Source organism: Trachypithecus francoisi, unplaced genomic scaffold, assembly GCF_009764315.1.
Source record: "Trachypithecus francoisi isolate TF-2019V2 unplaced genomic scaffold, Tfra_2.0 Lachesis_group9, whole genome shotgun sequence".
Lineage (NCBI taxonomy): Eukaryota > Metazoa > Chordata > Mammalia > Primates > Cercopithecidae > Trachypithecus > Trachypithecus francoisi.
Genome location: NW_022681474.1, coordinates 300,353 through 325,402, shown reverse-complemented (window position 1 = coordinate 325,402; position 25,050 = coordinate 300,353). Strand labels below are relative to the sequence as shown.

At 56.4% G+C, this 25,050-nt stretch overlaps 1 protein-coding gene across 8 annotated transcripts in view; it reads right to left on the bottom strand.

Moving 5' to 3' along the window:
• Positions 1-1,521: 1,521 nt before the first annotated feature.
• The window catches only part of TUBGCP2 (tubulin gamma complex associated protein 2), a 28,701-nt gene continuing 5,172 nt past the window's right edge, over positions 1,522-25,050 (bottom strand). For 4 of the 8 annotated variants that reach the window (XM_033208483.1, XM_033208487.1, XM_033208485.1 and 1 more), the window contains 17 exons: positions 23,463-23,651; positions 20,989-21,117; positions 20,372-20,548; positions 18,734-18,893; positions 14,550-14,757; positions 14,070-14,269; positions 13,532-13,721; positions 12,186-12,331; positions 11,267-11,447; positions 10,655-10,835; positions 7,012-7,184; positions 6,644-6,772; positions 5,543-5,663; positions 4,612-4,755; positions 3,697-3,816; positions 2,707-2,870; positions 1,522-1,795 (listed from right to left, as the gene is read on the bottom strand). In XM_033208483.1, coding sequence (XP_033064374.1) covers positions 1,660-1,795; positions 2,707-2,870; positions 3,697-3,816; positions 4,612-4,755; positions 5,543-5,663; positions 6,644-6,772; positions 7,012-7,184; positions 10,655-10,835; positions 11,267-11,447; positions 12,186-12,331; positions 13,532-13,721; positions 14,070-14,269; positions 14,550-14,757; positions 18,734-18,893; positions 20,372-20,548; positions 20,989-21,117; positions 23,463-23,612 — 2,709 coding nt within the window. In that variant the 5' untranslated portion in view covers positions 23,613-23,651 and the 3' untranslated portion in view covers positions 1,522-1,659. Of the gene's footprint in view, positions 1,796-2,706; positions 2,871-3,696; positions 3,817-4,611; positions 4,848-5,542; positions 5,664-6,643; positions 6,773-7,011; positions 7,185-10,654; positions 10,836-11,266; positions 11,448-12,185; positions 12,332-13,531; positions 13,722-14,069; positions 14,270-14,549; positions 14,758-15,189; positions 16,243-18,733; positions 18,894-20,371; positions 20,549-20,988; positions 21,118-23,462; positions 23,652-24,263; positions 24,436-25,050 lie in introns of those variants that run through there. The other 4 variants (XM_033208486.1, XM_033208489.1, XM_033208491.1 and 1 more) reach the window with 4 other exon arrangements.

The following is a 25,050-nucleotide window of genomic DNA, read 5'->3' as shown; positions in this document are numbered from 1 at the left end:
GGCTCCCAGGTAGGGCTGGGGATGCTGGCCTGGGCCTGAGCCCATGCAGGCGACCCTGTGTTACAGAACAATGCCCAGCCAGCAATCACACTTCCCTTCCTTGACCCCGTGGTGCAAGTCACTCAACAGCAAAAGTGCAAAGGCGGCACGCTGGTCACATCGGAGGCACAGCAAGGCCCCTGCCGATGCTGAGCTCCCAGGGATTTATTCTTAAAAACACAGCTCGGGCCAGAACGGGCTCCTCCCACGCAGAGGAGGTCCCACCCAATCCCACAGAACATAGCTCACTCATCTCCAGCAGGCGCTGGGGGGTCTGGGAGCCTGAACTCCACAACCCTGGAGGTTCCCCTCCTCTCACCACCTGCAAACCCCACTTCTCAAGGCCCAGGGTTTCCCAGAGCTCAGAAGACAAGACCAGGGGTTTCTGGGCCTTGCGGCCAGGCAGGAAAGCTAGCAGGATCCTCTGCTCACGGGCCCAGCATTTGCCCAACACTAAGACTGTGACAACTCGGGTTGCTGATAAACGTGTTTACTCATAGGCCAGACCTGCACAGGCTGCAGACAAGAGGAAGCAGTTTGTGGCTAGAGTTGGACACCCCCACACCCCCGCTCTGTGGTGTTCTCAGTGAGGCCGCCCCGAGCAAGAGCTGCCCACACCCTTGTTCCCCACAGGAAACTCTTCTAGCTATCGTTCCTCCCAACCTCACCTCCAGGGCCCTTCCTCGCTGCCCAAGGGGGCCGAGGTGCTGAGAGATGAATGGTGACAGTACACATGCAGGTCGGCAGGAAGGGGCAGCTTAGCCAGAACGTAGCCAGAGCAGACCAACCTGGCCAGGGCAGCCCTGAGGAGCCCAGGGCCCTGTCACACCGGGGATGGCTGTGCTGCCCACTGTAGCCCTGGAGAAGGTGGGAAGACAGAGGGCAGACGATTGCCCGAGGGGGACTGGGTAGGGTGTCAATCTGCTGAGTAACTTCTACGTCACAAGGCGGCACAGGATAGGGTGGGGCGGGGTACCAGCCAGCAGCAGAGCCTGCCCCGTGGCCACTCTTCAGTGGGTACGTCCCATGGAGGGGGAGGTGTGGGCTCCCAGGTGCCTGAGGGCCCTGTCTGTGGCCTCCTGCCCCAGATCAGTTGGAGCAGCAGCAGGAGGAGGGGCGTGGAAGTGGGTGAGTCCTCAGCAGAAGGAACGGGGCTGCCTCTGGGGCTGAAGCAAACCCAATGCCTGGTGGGTTTCGGGGATTCCCTGGCCATTTCCAGAGGCTCTTCCCGGTTCCGACCGACCTCAGGGAGCCCGGCCCCAGCTCTCCTGGAAGGACGTGGACACCAGGCCTGGATCTCACCCCGCATGCATCTTTGCTTGCTTCTTGCTTAAACACCATGTATTTCCACTTTGAGACCAAAAACACCCAAAAAGGTGATAGTGTAATTTTAAAAAGCAAACAGACTAGCAAATCCAAGGAGACACCCACCCTGTCTGGGCAGCTTCTATAAAATGAAACCCAACGCCTTGAGAAACAAAATGAGGTAAGTCCATCATTCCTGCTTTATATTTAAACTGCAAAGACAGAGAACACGGAGCATTCTGATTTGAAAATTCTGGACCCATTTGCACCAGTCGCTGCTGACCCCACACCCTTCCTTCCTGTCGCAGCCAAGGCTCATTGTGCGGTGACTGCGACCCTGGCTGCAGGAGCCGGGGGCCCTCGCGGGACAGCCACTTGGGGGGCAGCCTTCTGGCTCCTCTCTGCAGACAGGCGCTCCAAGCGCTCCGTGTAGAAGCCGTTGAAGTCAAGCCTGTGGGGAAGGACAATGGAGCTGGGGCGCACACCCCTTCTGCGGGTGCATGCTGGGCAGCCCTGCTCCTACCACGGGGAAGTGTTCGGCTACAGAGACCATAGGAGGCTCCGCAGGGGTGAGGGTGAGGCACCTAACTAATGTTTCCACAGAAAGGTCTTCAGTCCTGTGTAGTCCTGGTCAAAGGCACAAACACAGGTTTCTTCTCTCCTGGCCCCAGAAAGTTGGGGCTCCCGTCACCTCAGCAGGGCCTGGCAATGGGGCCTGAGGTGTCAGGGGCTTGGAGAACCAAGCAGCAGTTCTCAAGGCAGGGTGGCCTCAGAAACCCCTGCTCAGGAAATCAGGACGTTTGTTGGGAGCACAGGGCACAGTGTGGTCCAAAAGCACAAACAGGTACTTTCCCAAGGACAGCCCCCACCCAAGGACAGCACCCCCAAGGATAGCACCCTCCAACTCCCGGTCAGCACCTCTTCCGGGCTGGCAGCTTGGCCACCTTTCCCCTCCCTGCCCCTGAGGGCTGGGCCCCTTTCCCCAGGCTAGGTGTTCAGTGCAGCATGAGGGAAGCTGACCCAGGCCTGACCAGCCCCACAGGACACACACAGCTGCAGGGTGCCAACGGGGCAGCCCAGCTGCACAGAATGTCACACCCCAGGGAGAGCCAGGCTAGTCTGACTTCAGGGAGTGGCACATGACCAGCACTAGTACCAGGACACAGACCTGCCCCACCTTCTGCAGGAGGCTACACCAGGTGGACCAGGGGAGGGTGCAGGGGAGATGGAGCCTGGATGCAGGGGCACGTGCTGAGCTGGGGCAGGTGCTGGGCTGGGGCAAGTGTTGGGGTGGGGGAGGCGCTGGGCCGAGGCAGGCGCTGGACTGGAGCAGGCTCTGGGCCAGGGCAGGCGCCCACCCACCTGGAGATGACGCTGGCCATGCCGTGCTCACAGTCACTGGTGCTGTAGATGCTCAACCGAGCCAGGAGGTCCAGCAGGTGGGCTGAGAAGTTCTTGTCAAACTTGTTGATGGTGGCCTCGAAGCCGGACACCAGCTGCGCAGCGTCTGCGTGCTCGGCCAGGTGCTGGAAAGAAAGCCAGGCACGTGAGCCATGCCCACCCCCACCGCGGGCCTTCCTGGCTCCATGCTGTTCCCAGCAGGCCGATGTCCTTTCCCTTCCTCTTTTCTTAAATAGAAAACATGGCTTCCACAATGTTTTCAGGGGATTCAAGGTAAAAAGGAGATCAAAAAACGTTCCTGAAAACCCGGCACTCAGAGAAACACTCCAGGCCTCGCGGGATGAGGTGGTCAAGGATCACACCACACAAGGCTGTGACTCGAGCTCTCCTTTGGGGTCAGATCCACAAGCAAAGCACAAGCTTTCCCAGCAGCTTCTCAGCAAGGTCGGGGCGCCTCTCAGTGTCCCTCACTTCCGGCCCCCACAGGCCCCCAAACCCAACTCCTCTCTGCAGCTCCACTCCAGCGTGTGAATACGGGACTACCCACCCCCCCATGCCACTCCAGAGCCGGTGCCACAGGGCCATGCCTCCGAGGACATGCGGCCTGTCTGTGCCTGCTGAGAGCCTGACGGTTCTAACTCAGGATCGGTGCTCAGCAGGGACAGCAGCTGTGGCCCCTGTCCTCACCAGGGTGCCCTGCACAGTGCTTGCTCTGAAGATCTGTGGGGGCGCCCTCGAGTCCAACTGGCTGAGATGGGAACCAGCGAGCTGAGAAGGCTGTGAGAAGCCTCTTGTGCTTGTGCTTGGAAGCAAATTTTAAGTCTTTTCTTCAATCCAAGGGGAGACGGAAAAAAAGGGGACAAGGTTTGTTCTCTCTGTGTCAGGATGCTCAGGCTGCTGCCCCAGGCGGGAGGAAGCATCTCTCTCTGGCCAACCCTGGAGGCCACGCACCTTCCTGGTGAGCTCCTTCCGGGCCCGCTCCTCGGCCCCTGTGGGCAGCTCCGGGACGGTGCCTTGCTCCAGCATCTGCCCGCCCAGCTCGCTGTCTAATTTCATGCTCTGTGTAAATTTCTAGGGGGAGGAGAGTGGCAAGGAAATGCTTCTGTTAGTTACAACCACAACGCTTTGCAGAAAACACAAGTCCTGCAGGTACATCACCCGCCGCATCTCTGTTGTAACCTGCGGCTGCAGGAACACACAAGCATCCCCGCAGCTGCAGGAACACACGAGCGTCCCCGAGGCTGCAGGGGCAATGACTTCAGCTGTGCTGACAGAATTCCACGGTCTGCTCCCGCGTCTGTCTTCACAGAGACCAACTAATGTTCCTAAGAGCAGTGTTTCTTGTTTACCTATTTGGGACCCCGAGATGGCTCTCACATGTCAGCAATAGCTCATAGTGCCCATGCCCTCCTCCGGACCCTCCCCGTGGCACTGCCTGGACAGCCTGATCCCCAGACCCCTGGAGCCCTAGCGTGGCCCCAGGCACCCCTTCTGCCGCTGGACGCTCAGGTTCTGCACCATCGCCACTGGGCAGCTGCTTGTGACTAGTGCCCGCAGGTCCTTAACGGAACCAAATAACTCAAGTGCTGAGGAAAAGAGCGCACAAGGGCCACGAACAAAGGCCCCAGACAGAGACCAGCACCATGGAGGCTGAGGGATGGTTCGGAGGAACACAGCCCTGCTCACGCTGCCAGGGCAGGGGCTCCAGGAGGGAACCACCCGGCCAGGAAGACCAGGAGTTCTGGAAACACTCAGATCCCAGCGTCTCCTCCACCCACACGAGAGCAGGAAAAGGTGAGCAGGCTGCGTGCGGCCGCGGTCGGGATACGGTCTGCCCACCCAACGGTGCCGCCCGCGCCCACGCACCTGCATGCAGTTGGTGAACATGACGCACACAGACATGAGCTTGGAAAAGACCTTCAGCAGCTCGGGGTTGGTGAGCATGCAGTCCTTCAGGCAGGTGTCCAGGAAGCCCGTGTGGTGGCCAAGGACGTCATCAATGTTGGAGGCCTTTGGGGAACAGACCAAGCCCCTTCTCAGCAAGACTTGGCCAACAGACGGGCTTCATGTGCGCACGTGCTCAGTTTGGGCTTTGCGCATTCCTGTTTACGCATTTCCACCTCTTAAATGGGCCTTGGGCTTTTAGGGGAAAACTTCCAAATACCACTAAAAAAGTGACGGGCACGCCCCGAAGGGGTTTCAGTTTTTAAGGCAGAAGACAGGAAGTGAGGCTGTGGCTGCTTCTAGAATTTGGTAATAACAGATTCTGCCTTCAGGCCCCTCAGCCTCAGAGGCGCAACGTGGAAGGGATGACCCTGGGGGCAATGACGGCTCAGAGTCCCCAGATGATGGCAAGCAGCATGGGTCCCCTGTGTGGCCAGCAATGCTGGTGCAGCTCCGCCCCAGGGGGAACCCCTTCCTCTCCCCTCCCCCTGCCTCCCCCCTCCCCCTGCCTCCCCCCTCCCCCTGCCTCCGCCCTCCCCCTGGCCTCTCCCCTCCCCCTGGCCTCTCCCCTCCCCCTGCCTCCCCCCTCCCCCTGCCTCTCCCCTCCCCCTGCCTCCCCCCTCCCCCTGCCTCTCCCCCCCCCCCTGCCTCCCCCCTCCCCCTGCCTCCCCCCTCCCCCTGCTCCCCCCTCCCCCTGCCTCCCCCCTCCCCCTGCCTCCCCCCCCCCTGCCTCCCCCCCCCTCCCCCTGCCTCTACCCTCCCCTGCCTCTCCTGCCCTCCCTGTCTCCCTCACATTAATTATGTGAAAGGAAACTGGCTTTCAATTGTTATGATCTATGGAGCTAAAACTCACAGATTTCAGGTTTTTCTCCAGGATGTGCCAGGTCGGTTCCATCACTTCGAACATCATGTAGTACTGAATATTCTGGACGAAGTTGAGCATTCGCTGCCGCAAAGTGAAAGCCCCAGCAAACCTGAGTGACACGGAGGACGGAGGACAGCCATGGAGGACGTGGCCCCGATGGCACCCAGTGGACGTGGTTGTTTCCTCTGCAAAAAGGTGCCCCTCCTAGTCCATCAGACATGGCCGCTGCTCCTGTGTCTGCCCAGCACAAGCTGTCACCGTCTACCAACCTGTGCCCTGCAGGGACACCCCAGCCAGCCGGACAGTGGAGACTGGGATGTGGGCTCCTTGGTGGACGGACTCCTTGGAGCCCCAGGAGCCCACACCAGGAAGGTGCCACACAGCAGATGCACATTTGTGCTTCATGATTGAGACGACTTCTTTTTCATCTAATTTTTTTTTGAGAGACAGGGTCTTGCTGTCGCCCAGGCTGCAGTGCAGTGGCTGGATTTTGGCTCGCTGCAGCCTTGACTTCCTGGGCTCAAGCAATCCTCCCACCTCAGCCTTCTGAGTCGCCGGAACTACAGGCACTTCTCGCTCATTAAAACAATTTTCTTTTTTTTTTTAAGAGATGAGCTCTCATTACATTGTCCAGGCTGGTCTCGAACTCGTGGGCTCAAGCAATCCTCCCACCCTGGCTTCCCAAAGTGCTGACATTACGGGCAGGAGCCACCATACCCGACTGGACAAATTCTTAAGCAGCTCTGCCATCGACCCCTTTTTTCAACACCGTAGAGCCACAGACCAGCAGCAAAGCACCTCTGGTTCCAGCAAGATGTGGCTGTCCGCTCTCGGGAGGAGCTTATGTCCTGCACACTGACCCGGGCGGTCTCCATGCCCGTGCAGCCACCACAAGGCTCCAGACAGGGCTGAGGGACAGAGCCAGCATCCCCTGTGGGGTGGACGGCAGCGCCACGCAGCCCCAAGACAGGAAAATGAAGCATTATGGATCTAAAGCTACAAACGTGCGCTTCCAGATGACATTTCCAGAAGCCTAGAAAGCAGAGCTGTCTACCAGGAGGGCACACGGGGGACAGAGGAGGAACGTACCACTGGGCGGAGTGCAGTGAGTGCTGCTTGGCGGTTTTGTTGCTGATCCAGACGCTGCAGAGCTGCCGCTCCACGTGCTTGCAGTAGAACATGTGCCTGAAGAGCATCTGGTAGCGAGTGAGGGCTTTCCTGCAAGAGAGGCAGTGGCACCTCAGACGGGTCCGTGACAGGTGGCGTCGGGGACATGGTGTCTGTGCTCCACAGTCTGCACAGTGGCCCCCGGACAGCCCGTGAATCCCCCGGGCACTGAAGGCCGGGGAGAGCCGCCTTGGGTCCTCTGTGGGACGAGGTGGCCACTGGGTGGCACAGTTCTCACTTCTGCCAAACCTGAGTGAAGACCTAGCGAGTGCCCGAGTGGCCGACCGCACCTGTTGATGATGAGTGAAAGGGGCCACTTGACGATGTAGTCGAAAGAGAAGGCCTCCAGGCCGCTCAGCGTCAGCTCTGTGGGGTCGGCGTGGGCCATCGCCTTCTCCTGCTTGGTCTCGATGGCCAGAACACGCAAGAGCTGAGTGATGAGGTCATGGGGCATCAGGTCGATCTTGGAGGGAAGGAAATGAAACAAACCATCCAGTTTTAAGGAAAAGACGCGAAGTCCCTTCCCGACACCATCCACGCTCACAGACCCAGCGCTGACATGAGGTTCCCTGCATTCCGACTCTAAACATCAGAGGCTTTTCAAAAACCCAAACATCTACTGATAAATCAAATTCAAAACTGAACTACTTCCTATCAAAACAAAACAAGAAAAATTCAGATGAAGTGCTCTGTAAATACGCAATGCTGTGTGGACAGTGTAAGGGGAAAAACGCTCGGGAGGGTGAAAGAAAGGTGATCCCTTAGGACGGAAACCTTTGTACACGATAAGCACCAGGCCCAGGTTGAAAAATAAAGCATATTTGATGAGAGATATACTAGTTATTACAGGCAACTAATACTGTCCTCACATGAATCATTCAAGTACTTACTAAGTTCCAACTACCTGACAGAGTTCCTATAAAACCATCACATAACGACAGGACAGAAAATGAAGGGTAGAGGATAAAGCAAGAAGAAACAAGCAGCAGACGAAATCGCCGACCGTCAGGGACGCAGAAATGAACCCGTGATGCCACTTCTCCATGGAGCAGACAGGACGGGGCTTTCGCAGGTGTGCAGACAGCAGCCCCCAGCTGTGCGGCCCAGCGTCCTGAGACTGAAGTCCAGCAAGGTCAGCCTAGTTGTACAAGGGCCATATATTTTGACCCAACAATTTCACTACCAGGAATTTTTCTGACGAAAACATTCCTGCTCCTAACAAGAGACCCCAAAATATCTGAAGCAAGAATAGAACGACAAGGAGAAAAGCAGTTCTTCAGTGACAGGGAGACTCGGTGCCCTACTTCTAATCATGGAGAGAACCGCCCGACAGATCAGTGAGGAAAGACAGGGACTCAGGACCCCAACTGCAGAACACCCAACAGCAGCCGAAGGCACGTCCTCCTCCCGCGCACACGGAACCGAGGGCGCGACCTCCTCCCGCACACACAGAACCGAGGGCGCATCCTCCTCCCTCCCGTGCTCACGAACCGAGGGCGCGTCCTCCTCCCTCCCGCGCACACGGAACCGAGGGCGCGACCTCCTCCCGCCACACAGAACCGAGGGCGCATCCTCCTCCCTCCCGCGCACACGGAACGAGGGCGCGTCCTCCTCCCTCCCGTGCTCACGAACCGAGGGCGCGTCCTCCTCCCTCCCGCGCACACGGAACCGAGGGCGCGACCTCCTCCCGCACACACAGAACCGAGGGCGCATCCTCCTCCCTCCCGCGCACACGGAACCGAGGGCGCGTCCTCCTCCCTCCCGCGCACACGAACCGAGGGCGCATCCTCCTCCCTCCCGCACACACGGAACCGAGGCGCATCCTCCTCCTCCCGTGCTCACGAACCGAGGGCGCGTCCTCCTCCCTCCCGCGCACACGGAACCGAGGCGCGACCTCCTCCCGCACACACAGAACCGAGGCGCATCCTCCTCCTCCCGCGCACACGGAACCGAGGGCGCGTCCTCCTCCCTCCCGCGCACACGGAACCGAGGGCGCGACCTCCTCCCGCACACACGGAACCGAGGGCGCGTTCTCCTCCCTCCCGTGCTCACGAACCGAGGGCGCGTCTCCTCCCTCCCGCGCGCGCAGAACCAAGGGCGCGTCCTCCCGTGCACACGGAACACTCTCCAGGACGGATGTGGGGCCACTACACAAATCAATACATTTCACAAAACTGAAACCACACAGTCTGTTCTCTAACCACGAGGAGATCAAGTTAGAAACAAGTAACAGAAGGAAAACCAGAAAATTCACAAACATGTGGAAGTTAAACATAAACCAACCACGGCTCCAACAAGAAATCAGAGGCAATCAGGACACCGCCAGACAAACAGAAACGACGACGCTGGGGATCAGCGAAGGCCGCGCGCAGAGGGATGTTTACAGCTGTAAACTTTGCAAATTAAGAAACTAGAAAAAAGACCACACTAAACCCCTAAGCAGCAGACAGAAAGAGTAACAAAGATGACAGAAGAGAGAAACAAAACAGAAAAACACAGTCAAAAAACCCAAGAGTTGGTTCTTTGAAAAGCTCAATGAAATCGACAAATTCCTAGCTACATCAGCTAAGATGAAAGAACATTCAAATTACTAAAATCAGAAAAAGAAGGGCTATAACTACCAGCCTCACAGAAACAAAAAGCTGATACTAGAATTCCATGAACTGTGCACCAGACGAGATGCGAGACGGACAGCCGACCAAGAGGGAAGGGACTGAGTAGACCTGTGGCCAGCAAGGGGCCAAGTCCACCTCAAAAAAGCCTCCGACAAAGACAAGTCCAGGGCCCAAGGGCTCCCAGGCAAACCCTGCCAAACATCCAAAGAATCAACGCACTCCTGGGGAGGCAAAGGTGGAAGGATCGCTTGAGCCCAGGGGTCCAACCAGCCTGGGCAACATAGTGAGACCCCCGTCTCTATCAAAAACAAAAATTAGCAGAAAAAAAAATATATATATGTGTGTATATATATGTGTGTGTGTATATATATTTAAAAAAACGGCTAGGCATGGTGGCTGACGCCTTAATCCCAGCACTTTGGGAGGCCAAAGTGAGTGGATCACCTGAGGTCAGGAGTTCAAGACCAGCCTGGGAAACACGGTGAAACCCCCTTTTTTTGACAGAGTCTCGCTCTGTGGCCCAGGCTGGAGTGCAGTGGCGCGATCTCAGCTCACTGCAAGCTCCGTCCCCCGGGTTCACGCCCTTCTCCTGCCTCAGCCTCCTGTGTAGCTGGGACTACAGGCGCCCACCACCTCGCCCGGCTAATTTTTTTTTGTAGTTTTAGTAGAGACGGGGTTTCACCGTGTTAGCCAGGATGGTCTTGATCTCCTGACCTCGTGATCCGCCCGTCTCGGCCTCCCAAAGTGCTGGGATTACAGGCGTGAGCCACCGCGCCCGGCCGAAACCCCTTCTCTACTAAAAGTACAAAAACTAGCCGGGCATGGTGGCGCGCACCTGTAATCCCAGCTATTCGTGGGGCTGAAGCAGGAGCATCGCTTGAACCCGGGAGGCGGAGGTTACAGTGAGCTGAGATCGCGCCACTGCACTCCAGCCTGGGTGACAAGAACGAAACTCCGTCTCAAAAAAAAAAACAACAACAACAGAAAGACAAAAACAAAAAGAACACTACTCCTGAAACCCTTTCAAAAAACAGGTGGAGGGACAGGTCCACATTCATTCCACAAGGCCAGCACAACCTGACACCCAGGCTGACAAGGGCACTGCAGAAAAACCCGAGACCTGCGCCCCTCGTGAGCACAGGTGCAAAGACCCCCAATCCCAGCAAGCCAGCCCCAACAGCTGAGAGCGAAGGAAAGAGACCCTGCGGCTGCCTCACCTGGGCAGGGAGTGGGGGACAGGGCTGGCCTCTGCTGCGCTCTCCTCCCAGCCCCACCGAGGCCCCTGCCTAAGGCCGCAGCCCCCGGCACCCCTGCCCACCTTGAGGTCGTCCTTGTAGGGGTCAGTGTTGGCCGTGCTCATGCGCAGGGCCAGCTCCAACAGCGCCTCCAGGCGCGGGGGCGTAATGTCCTCCACCGGCTTCCGGAGCTCCTCCTCCGCGAGGTCCATGAAGTGCACGAAGAAGTCGCCCTGGTCCATGAGGAAGTAGCGCTTGATGGACCTGCACCAGGGAGCAGGCGTGAGCATGTCCCACCCACAGGTGCCCGCCACAGCCAGGGAGCAGACGTGAGCATGTCCCACCCACAGGTGCCTGCCACCACCATCATGCTAAAACACACTACAATGGACTAAGAGCTTGGCTCTCAGGCAGGGGATGTGCGACCACCACGTAGGCTGTGGCAGGAAGAGTGGAGAAGGGGCTGGTGGGCCCTGGGCAAGGAAGGGAGCTGGGGCCCCTGGACAAGGTGACCCGGGGCCTACACCACCGACTGTGTGTGCCAGGTCCTTGAGCTAGAGACCATCTGGCAGTACCCACTTTCAAAAAGACAAGGCAGAGCTGCCAGAAGAAACCAGCGATCTCAGCCCCACGTCCCACAGGCTCCAGTTTCAGAGGGAGACGAGCGTCCGCACAGGGACAGAGCACGGAATCACCTGAGGTGTGCCACCAGTTCCTTCTCCTCCATCAGGAAGTCCAGCAGCACCTTGCTGGCATAGTTAAATGCCTTCTCGATCTGCTCCACGTATGCCCGCTCTTTTAACGTGTAGATGATCTCTTTAGCCACCGGGCAGGTGACGTCATGGCCACACTCTCTGACCACATTTAGATATTTTCCTGAAAATGGATAGAAATTAAAAAGTTTATTCTCCACATGGTCAACCTCAGGCCCTAGCTGTCTTCGTCCACACAGGAGGCAGTGGACTGGAAACTGGGCTGCATGAGGCGGCTCCACACTCGTGCGCCTTCCTGGTAAATCACTGTCAGCTGCTACAGACTGAGCAGGTGGCGTCAAGGCTTTGCCGTGGCTCTGCACATCTGGAATTTCCTAACCAAGGGCACAGAGATCATTTCGAAAAGGCATTATGAGAACCAGATGGCTAACCACTTCCCAACCCTTTCGTGACGGCCCTGATGTGCCGAGTCCAACCCCACACCACGGCCCCGGGTCTAGGTCAGGCCCTAACCTGTGTGGTCAGAGACTGAAAACACTGCCGGCCAGCAGGCGTGTGTCTTTGATGGTTTTTCCTGTCATGCTAATGGAGTTTTAGAAATCAGAAATGAGAAATAGGGAAGGCACCCATGAGAGAGCCTCCTAGGGTCAGGGACAAAACAAAGTCCTGGCGATGGAAACCTGATGAAACCTGGCAACAGAGACCATCTCAGGGCCTAACTCAGCACTGCAGCCCAGCTCATGGGCCGGTCCTGACCTCGGCCCCGCATTCACGGACACCTGGGCTCAGGACGCCCACAGGGTGAGGCGCAGGCTCTTAGGGGAGGGCCTGGGCTGCAGGAGACTCTCTGGGCATAGCTGTGCTGCGGCCCCGGGCCAGGTCCCCGCCGTGTGCACTGCACCTGTGCTGAGGATCTTGTCCGCCACCTTCTGCAGGAAGGAAGGGATCTGCTGCTGGACGATGGTGTACCGCTGGTCCCAGTACTTGTCATTGTAATCCTCCTGGATCCTCTCCTTCCGCAGCTCGTGCTCCTCGACCATAAACTCACTAAAACCACAGGGAGTGCTTCGGTCACAGGCAAAGCAAGGGGGCCTGTGAGGCAGACGACACACTTCTCCAGGCCGGCAGCGCGGAGGGACCTCAACGGAGGCCAGCACACTTCCAAATAATGTTCCACAAGGGCCAAGCCTAACCTACCAGTTATTTCTCAACTGTGGGCTAAAACAAACCTAGGGGCCGGGCGCGGTGGCTCACACCTGTAACCCAGCACTTTGGGAGGCTGTGGTGGGCGGATCACGAAGTCAAGAGATCAAGACCATCCTGGCCAACACAGTGAAACCCCGTCTCTACCAAATTACAAAAAATCAGCGGGGTGAGGTGGTATGCGCCTGTAGTCCCAGCGACTTGGGAGGTTGAGGCAGGGGAATCACTTGAACGTGGGAGGTGGAGGCTGCAGTGAGCCGAGATCACGCTACCGCACTCCAGCCTGGCAACAGAGTGAGATTGTCTCAAAAAAAAAAAAAGAAAGAAAAAGAAAGAAAAGAAAACCAAACAAACCTACAAACCTCACTCTGGAACGGAGTATTTAACCCAGGCTCAGGGAGAATGCAGGGTCCACGGAGCTAGGTGGGAAACTGATTTGTCTTTATCTGCACCTGCCTCTTTTTGGAATTTAGCATTTCCTTCCATGATGAACCCAGGCAACAAAATGATGCTCGTGTGGGGTGTGTGGGGCCAACGCTGACAGAAACCAGACATCTCCACGTTGTCATCTGAACAACCTCAAATATATCTGCTTCACGCTGGAAGGTGCTTTCTTTAAAGGTGCCCATTATACCAGATTTTACTTGGTCCATTAGGGAAGACGCAGTATGTCCACATCACAGATGTATCTTTTGAAAATATTCCAACAATGGTATGTCGACATAATAGACATTACTACAATTCTTTGGGAACTAACATATTTTTATGCATTTAAATATATCTCACTGAAGAGAAGCCGACAGACCCCACCAGATCAGGAAATCCATGCACCAAAGAGGCTAAAGGACCTAGCTGGAGGCAATTTAATGTCCTGTATACAAAAGAATAAGGCCATAAGCAGCTGGGCCATTCCTGTCCTGGGCCGCATGGGCAGCAGCAAGTGGATGCCTGTCTGGTGTGTGCTTTCCTGAGACCACAAGCAAAGCAAGGCCAGAGCCCCCCGGAGAGGGCAGCACGCGTCCTCCGTGTCCCCGGGAGCCCCACCTGTACGGGTCATGGATGATGCCCCTGTAGATCCACTTCTCCAGAACCTCAAAGTAGGGAGCGCTGGCCGCCTTGGTCAGGTACAGGCAGAGTTCCTGTGCCTGGCTGTCCCCTGTGTAGCTGAAGCTCCTGTCATGGAGCAGGCTCAGTGTGGATCCCCCAAGACACTCGCCTTTGTCCACGGAGGTGGCTGCAGGGAGAAAGGAAGGCTCACTGCTGAGAAGGAGGTGCACGCCCAGCCTACCAACAACACTGCTGGGGGCCCCTCATGCTTCCCCAACCTTCTTACTGGGAGGGTGCTGCTGCTTCTTTGGGATACATATGAACTGTCAGGTTGTCGTTGCTGATTTAAGCTGACCAGTAAGAGCTTCCAGGGCTTTCTTCTTGCAAGTTAATAACACATGGAGCAACAGGGGCTTTGGCCACATGCCCCTGCCCTGGGCAGCTGCTCCACAGCCCCTGCAGTCTCTCCTCACACCAGGTGCTGTGTTGAGACACCTGCCACCCACTGCCCCATGCCCCCCGGGCGGGCACGCACCGAGGGAGGCCAGGATGTCCATGGTGCGCATGGCCGGCTGGATGTAGAACCAGAGCTTCTGCAGCGAAAGGAGGCCCTGCCTGTGCAGCTGCTCCAGCTGTGACACCAGAATCAGGTGCTCCTTCACCAGGGTGCGCATGGCGGCCACCAGGGCGTGGTTCACCTGCCCGTACTCGAAGGAAGACTTCTCTTCAATGAACCTATGAGAAGAGCCGTCAGACTTCCTCAAAAAGGCCAGCTGCAGGCACATACAACGTCCGATATTCTAAGTCTCATCCCAAACAGGAAGCAGATGACTCACTCGAACCCCACATCCCAGAGGGGAACTCTTGCCCCTAGGAGGAGATGAGTCAGGACCCTGGACGGTGACTCACAGACCCTCCAAAACTGAGTCTGGCACTGTCCCCATGGTCATCAGGACAGGACCCAACCCCTCCCCCACAACAGTGCACGCCCCCAGAGACCGCACCCGGTGCCCACCTGGTCACCGTGGAGTAGCTGGCAGCCACCGGGAGGATCCTGTTCACCAGCTCCCTGATGGACAGGTCCAGGTTGGGGTCCACGAGGAAGGTCCGGCTCTGCCTCCCAGCCAGGGGCTGAGCAGTGACATACCTCCCGTCTACGCCCACCAGCACGTACAGCAGGTCCTCCACCACGGCCGACTCCTGCGAGGCCAGGGGCAGCGTGCCTGCAGGCACAGACAGCGCTGTGGCTCCGCAGCCGCCACTCCCACGCCCCCACAGCCATGTGCCTCCTCCGCGGGTCATCCTCACTCTTGCTCATCTTCTCTGTTTATGGGTATAAAAGGTCAGCCACTGCACTTGGCTTTGACTGACCCCACTGGGGAGCCACAGGCTGAGTTCCGGCCACCACAGGACACGGCCGGCCCGGGAGGCGCGGGGGCTCGTGTCAAGGTCTCCCCACACTGGGCTCTGCAATGCTCACATAATGGCTGACATTTGAAAAGATGAAGTTAGGAGTTGAAAAGACAACTCCAGCAGAAGCTGCGCTTTCAACATTCGTAAGTACAACTTGCTAAGTCTGGGTTACTCTGGGACAAAAAACCTTGTCTTCGGAAAGCTATCATTTATACGTTAAGAAACTGATAATTTCTACTCACACAGCGTGAGACGGCTGCAGGACACACAGCTAAATTTCCTCATGAGGACAGCCACGGGCCGTCACCCACCAAACCCCTCACGTCCCAGGACCAAGTTCTCAGTCCACAGCCTCAGGTGGGCCCTGCCTGGGGGGCCGGGAGGAGCACCAGAGGAAAGCACGATGTTGAAACTGTCCCCATGTGGGCCTGACAGGGCCCCGTGCCAGCCAGACCACACCCAAACCAGACCCTAGCAGCTCAGGCAGGCTCCATACAACACGCTTTCAGTTTACAAAATCACTGTCGGCCTCACACGTCTGCTGGGAAGTGTCCTGTGACTGCAGGCCTCAAGACTCTGAGCGCAGCTGCAATCCGTCACCAACGCAAGCCCTTTGGCAAAAGCCTCAATCACGATGCAGATCCACATTGTCCTTGTTTTTTTTTTCCTTTCTGAGACAAGTCTCGCTCTGTCACCCAGGCTGGAGTGCAGTGGTGCAATCTCAGTTCACTGCAGCTTTGAGCACCCAGGCTCAAGCGATCCTGCCTCTTCAGCCTCCCTCAGAGGTAGGACCACAGGCGCATGCTACCATTCCTGGCTAATTTTTAAATTTTTTGTAGAGGTGGGGTCTGGTCGTGTTGCCCAGGCTGGCAGATCTACACTTTTCAACTTCAAGTTCCATTTCTTTCTATTACTCCAGTGGCTTTCTCAGGATGACCAATAAAACCGAGACCCCAAGGTCTGCCATTCCTAAAGCAGTAGGTGTGGCTTGGCATTTGGAGAACAGCAAGTGCATCTTCCAGGAACTGCCTCTGACTCTGCACCACTTACTTTCCACCATGTTGGCCTCATTCACCCACAGCCACGAAGCCTCGGTCAATGCCTGTGTGGGGAGAAGCTTCACGGTGGGGTGGGGGCGCAGTGGGGTGGGGGTTAGTGTGGATCTGGCCGCCTGACTGTGGAGGGACCTCAAGGCCGGGCACGGCGGCTCACACCTGTAATCCCATCACTTTAGGAGGCCAAGGTGGACAGATCGCTTGACTCCAGGAGTTCAAACCAGCCTGGGCAACATGACAAATTCCCGTCTCTACTAAAAATACAGAAATTAGCTGTGTGTGATGGTACACGCCTGCAGTCCCAGCGACTCGGGAGGCTGAGGTGGGAGAATCACCTGAGCTTGGGAGGTCGAGGCTGCAGTGAGCTGAGATCGCGCCACTGCACTCCAGCCAAGGCAACGAAGTGAGACCCTGTCTCAAGAAAAAAAGAAGTCAGTTGCTTCACCTCCCCAATATTCAACATCCTCGGTGGCATCTCAACACCTGCGTCGTTGTCTGCAAATCACCACGTCCAAACGACCACCGACCACGTGGCTCCTCCGTGCTGGTGTGGGGAAAAGGCAGGACACGGGTAGGCAAACAGCTTGGCACGCTGCACAGCAGCGACGAGAGGGAGGACACTGCCGCGGCGGCACTGGCCAGGTGGATGCCCACACTGTGGAGCGGCACGGCGGGAACATGGAGGGCTGGCAGCCGCCTGATGCTTACAAGGTCCTGATGCTTTCCAAGGCACGTGTCCTCATCACACACCACTCCAGGGGTGTTTTCCAAAGGACGCTGGCCCCAGGTCATGCAAGGTCCCGTGGTGTGGCACTGGTCAAATCGTGGGGTGAGGGCTGGACAGGCCCCTGCACGAACACCACGGTGAGCTCCATTCTCAAGTCTGCACAGGCGGCATGAGGGCGCGGGGACGGTGCGGACAAAGGGAGGCAAGGCAGGCTCCATGCCGGTGGCACCCCTGGGACCTGTGGCCGTGGGAGGGAGGTGGGGCGAGGCCGCCCCTTTCCTAGGATGCTGAGTGTGCCAAGGGCACCCGCACCCTGACCTGAGACCCGGCTGCAGGGTTCACAGCCGAGTCCCACACACTTGCTTCCGATCACCGCCATGCTCAGAGCTGCCCGTGGCGCCCAGCATTATTGGACACAGCCCCTTCCCTGGATGGGGAAACATGGGGGGAAGCCCGAACACCCCCTCAGTGCTTCCTGCTCCAGAAAGCTGGCTCCACTGTGCTCCACTGCGGGGATCCTGGGCACCAAGGCCCCGCGCTTCCTTCTCTGAAGCCTCCCTGGGCATCATGAGGAGGTCTCAGATGCCCACTGCTGCCCGGCCGCCCCTAAATACTCGCGAAGGGAGCGGCTCTCTCTCCCTAAGTCTTCACAGTTGGATTATTACTGAAAACACACTGCACAAAGCAGACTGTTTTCTTTTTTTTTGAAACAGGGTCTTACTCTGTTCCCCAGGCTGGAGTGCAGTGGCACGATCACAGCTCACTGCAGCCTCGACCTCCCAGGCTCAAGTGATCTCCCACCTCAGCTTCCTGAGGAGCTGGGACTACAGGTGCATGCCACCACACTCGGCTAATTTTTATACTTTTTGTAGAGACTAGTCTCGCCATGTTGCCCAGGCTGGTCTCGAATTCCTGGGCTCAGGTGATCCACCCACCTCACCCTCTCTAAGCGCTGGGATTACAGGTGTGAGCCACCACACCCGGCCAAAATAGACTATTTTCTACACTTTTCATTAACTTACAGCAGAGTTCTGTTTGCTTGGGAATGAGGATAACAGGTGGATTTCCTGTCACCATTCTCCAGGGTTTCTGGCAAAGGCAAGGGTTGGCCTCTCGGTGCCTACACCACAGAGCTGCACGAGCAGTGGGAAAGCAGACGGCGTTCCACGCTGCCTCTTGAGTTTGGACTAATGGGGAGAGGCAAGACAAGCAGGTATCTCTGTCCTTAAGTTTGTGAAATCTCATTTTTCAATCTAAAAATGTACTTGACTAGGTGTGGTGGCTCATGCCTGCAATCCCACACTTTGGGAGGCCAAGGCGGGCAGATCACCAGAGGTCAGGAGTTCGAGACCAGTCTGGCCAACATGGCAAAACCCCACCTCTACTAAAAATACAAAAAGTAGCGGGCGTGGTGGCACCTGCAGTCCCAGCTACTTGGGAGGCTGAGGCAGGAGAATTGCTTGAACCTGGGAGGTGGAGGTTGCAGTGAGCCGAGATCGCGCCACTGCTCTCCAGCCTGGGCGACAGAGTGAGATTCCATCTCAAAAGAATTTAACAGATAAAAATGTACCCATGAATTGTGACAGATGAACACATCCTGGGTCCCCAGCAACGTGCCTTGAAATGACTATGTGGTCTCACTTGCATCTTGTTTACACGAGCACTACTTTAAGAGGCCTCTGAGAACAGAATCTACGGGAGTGATGAATCGCTGTTCAGAAGTAAGTGCTGCACACAATTCTGCTGTCTGCAGGTCTGCACCAGGGCACCAGGATGCCAGCAGGGGAGGGGCCTGCTGGAGGCTGCCCACAGCTCCGGCAGGAGGGATGGGAGAAGAACCCTCAAGGACCCAGGCGAGCCACTCTCCGCTGCCACCCTGGGACGGGAATATGGAGGCAGCGGCCAGCCAGCATCGAGCCTCACAACCTGAGGAAGGGCAGCCCAGGGGAGGGCTGGGCCTGCAGAGTGTCCTGCCCAGGGGCCAGAAATAAACGCATCACGTACCTATCGGCAGAGCGGTGTCTGTGCTGATGCCAGCACCAATCAGGAAATCCCCGATCAGGGCCGGTCTCTCATACACCCACGCTGGGAAGACAGGGAGGTGCTGGCCTGAATTTTTTTTGTTCTGCTTGTCTCGAAGCATCTTTCTTTTGAGTTCCAGAGACTAGCAAGGACATTTTTAAAAACCAAACCAGAAAGATACACTTTAGTGCAAACACTCAAGACACCTGTAGAAACTAACATCTGCAGCAAAGATGAGTAGTCAATTTAACATCTACAAAGAGTCAACCACACAGAAATGAAATGCACCTTGATATCCCTGCCACACGTGAGGGGCTGGGGAGAACAGGGCAGATGGGGAGCCCTAGCCCCTCCTCTCAGGAGTCCGGGTCCAGCAAGGGCCCCCCTGGGAAACCATGGGCACCAGCAGTGGGAACCACAGGAGAGGGGGCACTTTGGCACAGAGCCATTGTTTCAGAGGAGGGTGCCCCATGAACAAGCTGAATTGCTTCTTCCTGGCAGTGACTAGGTCTGAACACCACTTGCTGGGTGAACACAGGCATTAGCAACAGACTTGCATCCTTACCCTGCTGGAGAACGGCCCCAGCGCGACAGGCTAGCTCCTGACACGTGGTCAGAGCGCCTGCCCTCCTGTGCCAGTGGCCGCCGGAAGCTGACAGGGTCGGCCTGGGCTGGCCCAGCTTTCAGAAGCACTGACTCCCACTCAGGGCTGGTCAGGCACAGGGGCAAGTGCAAACTGTCTCTGCATGTGGCAGTACGACCCAGCCTCCTTATGTGCCACACAGGGAGAGCGGTGCCAGGGCTGAGGGAGACGTGAACAGAGGCCTAGCACCATGTCCAGCACAGAACGTGCCTAGCAAAAACCGGCCAGGCCCTCAAGAGCCGCTGTATCCGACACGCACCCACAAGGCCAGGACGCCTCAGGAACACAGCTCCTGAGGGAGTTTTAAGGTCACAAAGGCAGGAACGTGGCAGCTCCAAGGAGAGAGACTGGGAGATGACTTACATCAAAAGACCAGGGTAGGCCATAAGACCAAAACCAAGAACAAGTAGCAAATACAGAAGGAATAAAGGATTATAAAAATCTGAAAGCATTCCCTCAAAACTGTCAAAAATTAGAGGAGGGAAATGGGGAGTCAGGATTGGGTCGGCTCAGAGTCATGTGGCCACCTGGCAGCACAATTCCCACGTGGGTCAGAACCTTGTTGCTATTGATTCTTGTGGTTCAGAATTCTTGGTTTTTTTAAAAAAAAACACACATATAGAGCTAGGTCATGATCAAGCGTTAAGCCTTGACCTCTCTAAATCGGGATGCATTTTTAACAAATGACAGAGAGACATGCCCTTCCAGCAGGGGTCCGGCACAACACTGAGTGTGGGTGCCTGTGGACAGCCACGGACGCAGTACCTGCTGCAGTATGGAGCCCGTGGATGGCCATGCATGCAGCACCTGCTGCAGCGTGGGTGCCTGGGGACAGCCACAGACACAGTATGTGCTGCAGCATGGAGCCTGTGGACTGCCACGGACACAGTACCTGCTGCAGCATGGGCAGCTGTGGACAGCCACGGATGCAGTACCTGCCGCAGTGCAGAGCCTGTGGACAGCCACGGACACAGTACCTGCTGCAGCGTGGAGCCTGTGGCCACACTGCCAAGCTGCTTCCTCAGCTCCTCAAGCTCCTGCATGGATATCTTGGAGGCTGCAGCAGGGACGCTGACGCTGGTGGTACTGCTGCCCGCAGCAGCGGCTGCAAGCTCAGCTCTTTCTTTGGCATTCTGTTGTAAGTACAGCAGAGTCTGAAAACATGTAAAACTGTGTGTTCACACTGGGCCAGCACCCCTTTGGCCACAGTGGGAGAGTAGGGGCGACACCATCAGGACGACCCCCCACCCTGACAGGCATCCCTGTTAATAGCAAAACGACGCATGCAACAGGCAGGAGCTGAGCGCGACACACGGGGGAGCTCAAAGTGCCCCAGAGGCTGCTTCTCATGTTTACACCCAACATGGGGGAAGGTGAAAGGGCCCCCAGCTCCAGAGGCTGCTTCTCATGTTTACACCCAACATGGGTAATCTTTCATTCTGATTCACCAAAAGTGTCCTACATGTTCTAGAAGCGTTACTGGTGTGAGGGAGGAAGAGCTGACAGGAAGGTGGCGCAGAGAGAGCAGGAGACGCGACCTCACTCCCAACACGGGCTGCACGGGCGCGGTGTGGCATGCGGCATGGGCACCTACCTCTTTGTCTTCCGTGAGCTTTGACAACAGGTACACCAGCGGGTCAAGGTTCCTCGTATTTTTAGATTTCAGTTCATCATATTTCTTTAGAAAGTCTTCTGGAGTACGAGAAAACTCTGCAATTTTAACCTCAAAAGCACAAACATGAGTGATTTAATGACAATAATAAAGCACTGTAAAAAAAAAAGTTAAGAAAATTATACACAGTAAGCCAATACAGTTAAATTGGGTAGGCTAAATAATCATCCCTCTGAAATAAACTAAGAAAACTCATCTCCATGTTGTGTTAAACTTATCCATATTTTGAGCTAGGCAGTGGCTCACACCTGTAATCCCAGCACTTTGGGAGGCCGAGGCTGGTAGATTGCTTGAGTCCAGGAGTTCAAGACCAGCCTGACCAAAATAACAAAACCCCATTTCCACAAAAAGATTCAAACATTAGCGAGGTGTGGTGGCACTTGCCTGTGGTCACTACTCCGGAAGCTGAGATGGGAGGATCACTTCAGCCTGGGAGGCTAAGACTGCACAAGACTAGATCGTGCCCCCGCATTTCAGCCTGGGTGACAGAGTGAGACTCTACCACAAAACAAAACAAACCTTATCCATATTTCCCATAATGGTTTCTTTCCTTTTGTGCTTCTTCGTATTATTTTAATTTTTTGTAGAGACAGGATTTCACCATGTTGCCCGGCCTGGTCTCAAACTCCCAGGCTCAAGCCATCCACCTGCCTCGGCCTCCCAAAGTGCTGGCGTTACAGGCGTGAGCCCCTGCACCCGGCCCTTATGCTTCTTCAGGTTTGTACTGGAAGTAGCGACTTGCATTTCCTCCCAGTAGTTTATGCATTCATTGTATACATTTCACTGTATTCCCTCTGGAATTTATTACTATGTGCAAGCCTAGACGTTACGCTATTTTTTTTGATGGAGTTTTGCTCTTGCTGCCCAGGCTGGAGTGCAATGGCACAATCTAGGCTCACCACAACCTCCGCCTCCCTGGTTCAAGTGATTCTCCTGCCTCAGCCTCCCGAATAGCTGCATGACAGGCACGTGCCACCACGCCCTGCTAATTTTTGTATTTTTAGTAGCGATGGGGTTTCTCCATGTTGGCCAGGCTGGTCTCGAATCCCCAACCTCAGGTGATCCCCCCACCTCAGCCTCCCAAAGGGCTGGGATTACAGGCATGAGCCACTGTGCCCGGCAGGGGTTATGTTTTACTCAGTGATTTATGATGCTTCCCTCAGAATGAACTAAACATGGGTGTCCCTAAACTCTCTATTCCACTCGGCTAATTTGCCTAATTATCCTTGTACCATTGTTAACCTGTTCAAATAACTGAAGCTTCATAATGTATTTTTAAAAGTAGACTTCAAAATCACTTTTTACTGAAAACCTATAATTCTGAATTACATATGATTTGAATAAAGAAATAACATCTTAAAGGGATTTCAACATGGTTAAGACCACAGGAATGCATATCAGGACTCTCCCTCCTCACAGCTGCAGCGGACAGAGTAGGGAAGAGGGAGGGTTCTAGGCCCCACTTTCTCCTGGGGCCTCCGTTACTCATCTGCACAGTGGGGTGAACCACAGGAGCTGCTGGGGGGAGTCAGCAGAATCAGAGCTGAACACACACAGCCCAAGTGCTGTCTGCCATCGTTGCCGGTACCACTGAGGCCACCCAGGAATGGGCACTCACCCTTCACCTTCCACGGCACACAGCCCTGCACCAGGGGCGGCACTCACCCTGCACTATCCTGACCCCGGGTTGGTGCTCAGCCTGCACCATCCTGACCCCGGGTTGGCGCTCACCCTGCACCATCCTGACCCCAGGGCGGCGCTCACCCTGCACCATCCTGACCCCATGGCGGCGCTCACCCTGCACCCTGACCCCGGGGCGGCGCTCACCCTACACCCTGACCCAAGGGCGGCGCTCACCCTGCACCATCCTGACCCCGGGTTGGCGCTCACCCTGCACCATCCTGACCCCAGGGCGGCGCTCACCCTGCACCATCCTGACCCCATGGCGGCGCTCACCCTGCACCCTGACCCCGGGGCGGCGCTCACCCTACACCCTGACCCAAGGGCGGCGCTCACCCTGCACCATCCTGACCCCGGGTTGGCGCTCACCCTGCACCATCCTGACCCCGGGGCAGTGCTCACCCTACACCCTGACCCTGGGCGGCGCTCACCCTGCAGCATGCACAGTCCTGCACCAGAGGTGGTGCTCACCCTGCAGCCTGCACTGGGGCAGTGCTCATTATGCACCCTGACCCAGGGGTGGGCTTACCCTGCACCATCCTGCACCAGGGGTGGTGCTCCCTCTCTACCCAGACCCAGGGGTGGGCTCACCCTACACCCTAACCCAGGGAGGGCACTCACCCTGCACCTGGACCCAGGGGTGGGTTCACCCCGCACCATCCTGACCTCGGGACAGTGCTCGCTCTGCACAGAGCTACCCCAAGGGCAGTGCTCACCTTGGCACTGTGAGCAGAGACAGTGGTAGTGACGTACGGGGTCCTGTTCTTTTGAAGCAGATCAATGTAGACCTCAGCCCCGTCTCCTCCGTGGACACGCAGCAGGCTAAGCAGTTCATTGACATCATGGTGAATCCGAAATTCACTCATAGTTTTAGCTCTGAGGCACCAACATCACAATACGTTCCCCTAAAGGTAAGAGGGCAGCTATTCATAAAATTTAAACTGTAGAAATAAAACCAAAAAAAATTTTTTTTTCTTTTGAGACAGAGTCTCGCTCTGTATTTAGTCGCCCAGGCTGGAGTGCAGTGGCGCAATCTCGGCTCACTGCAAGCTCAGCCTCCCGGTTTCACCCCATTCTCCTGCCTCAGCCTCCTGAGTAGGTGGGACTACAGGCGCCGCCACCATGCCCGGCTAATTTTTGGTATTTTTAGTAGAGATGAGATTTCACTGTGTTAGCCAGGATGGTCTCCATCTCCTGACCTCTAATTTTTTGTATTTTTAGTAGAGATGAGATTTCACTGTGTTAGCCAGGATGGTCTCCATCTCCTGACCTCTAATTTTTGGTATTTTTAGTAGAGATGAGATTTCACTGTGTTAGCCAGGATGGTCTCCATCTCTTGACCTTGTGATCGGCCCGCCTCAGCCTCCCAAAGTGCTGGGATTAAAACAAAATTTTTTTAACCCTCAAGGCTGGCCAATGTCAGGCCTTTGACAAACCAAGTTATCAACCGGCCTGGGGCCCCTCCCCCGACACCCCAACAGCCTCTAGAGGGTCCTCTGCTTGGGCCTGGGATTCACCTGCCTCCAGCTTCCAGGGGGCCTCCACAGCTCTGGGAGCCATCCCCGTGGGCAGCACGAATGGGGCCTGAGACCCGGGTTCCCTTTCTCCTGCACCTCCCTCCACACACGGGTCTGGGCCAGCAGGGATGCTCTGCTGCTCGCCTCTGGTGGTGGGCGGAGCTTTCTGGTCCTAAATGTGCAGATGGGAGGCAGTGGAGTCTACACAGGGAGCTCTGCACAGGCCCAAGCCATTGACACTGTGCCAGGTCCTGGCACACACAATAAAATCCCAGCTTCCACCCAAGAGGCCCACCCTGGTTCTCAGACCCTGCGGTGCTCGGCCGCAGCTCCATTCACTTGGCCGGCTCTGCATTCCTTCTTCACTCCGGTACCCGTGACATCTCCTTCTCTTGCCCAAGCGTGGCTACCGACAGAGATGCTCCAGTAACATTTCTACACGTTCCCTACGCGTTTGAGCCAGGTGAGGTTCCACTGCAGCTCCAGCTGCCCCAGGGTCTCACCAGGAGACACGTAACACATACGAGATCGAAGCCGTCACAGACACACCCAAGTGGGCAGCAGAACACTGCGTGGGGTCAGGGTGCAGGGTGAGCGCCACCCCTACTCTCCCACCAGTGGCTGGTCGTTAGCCTCTGTCATTGAGAGTTCTGCTACAAGGCCATTAAGACAAACACATGGCTGTGTGCAGTGGCTGCTGCCTGAAATCCCAGCATTCTGGGAGGCTGAGTCAGGTGAGTCGCTCAAGGCCAGGAGTCAAGACAGCCTGGGCAACACAGTGAGACTC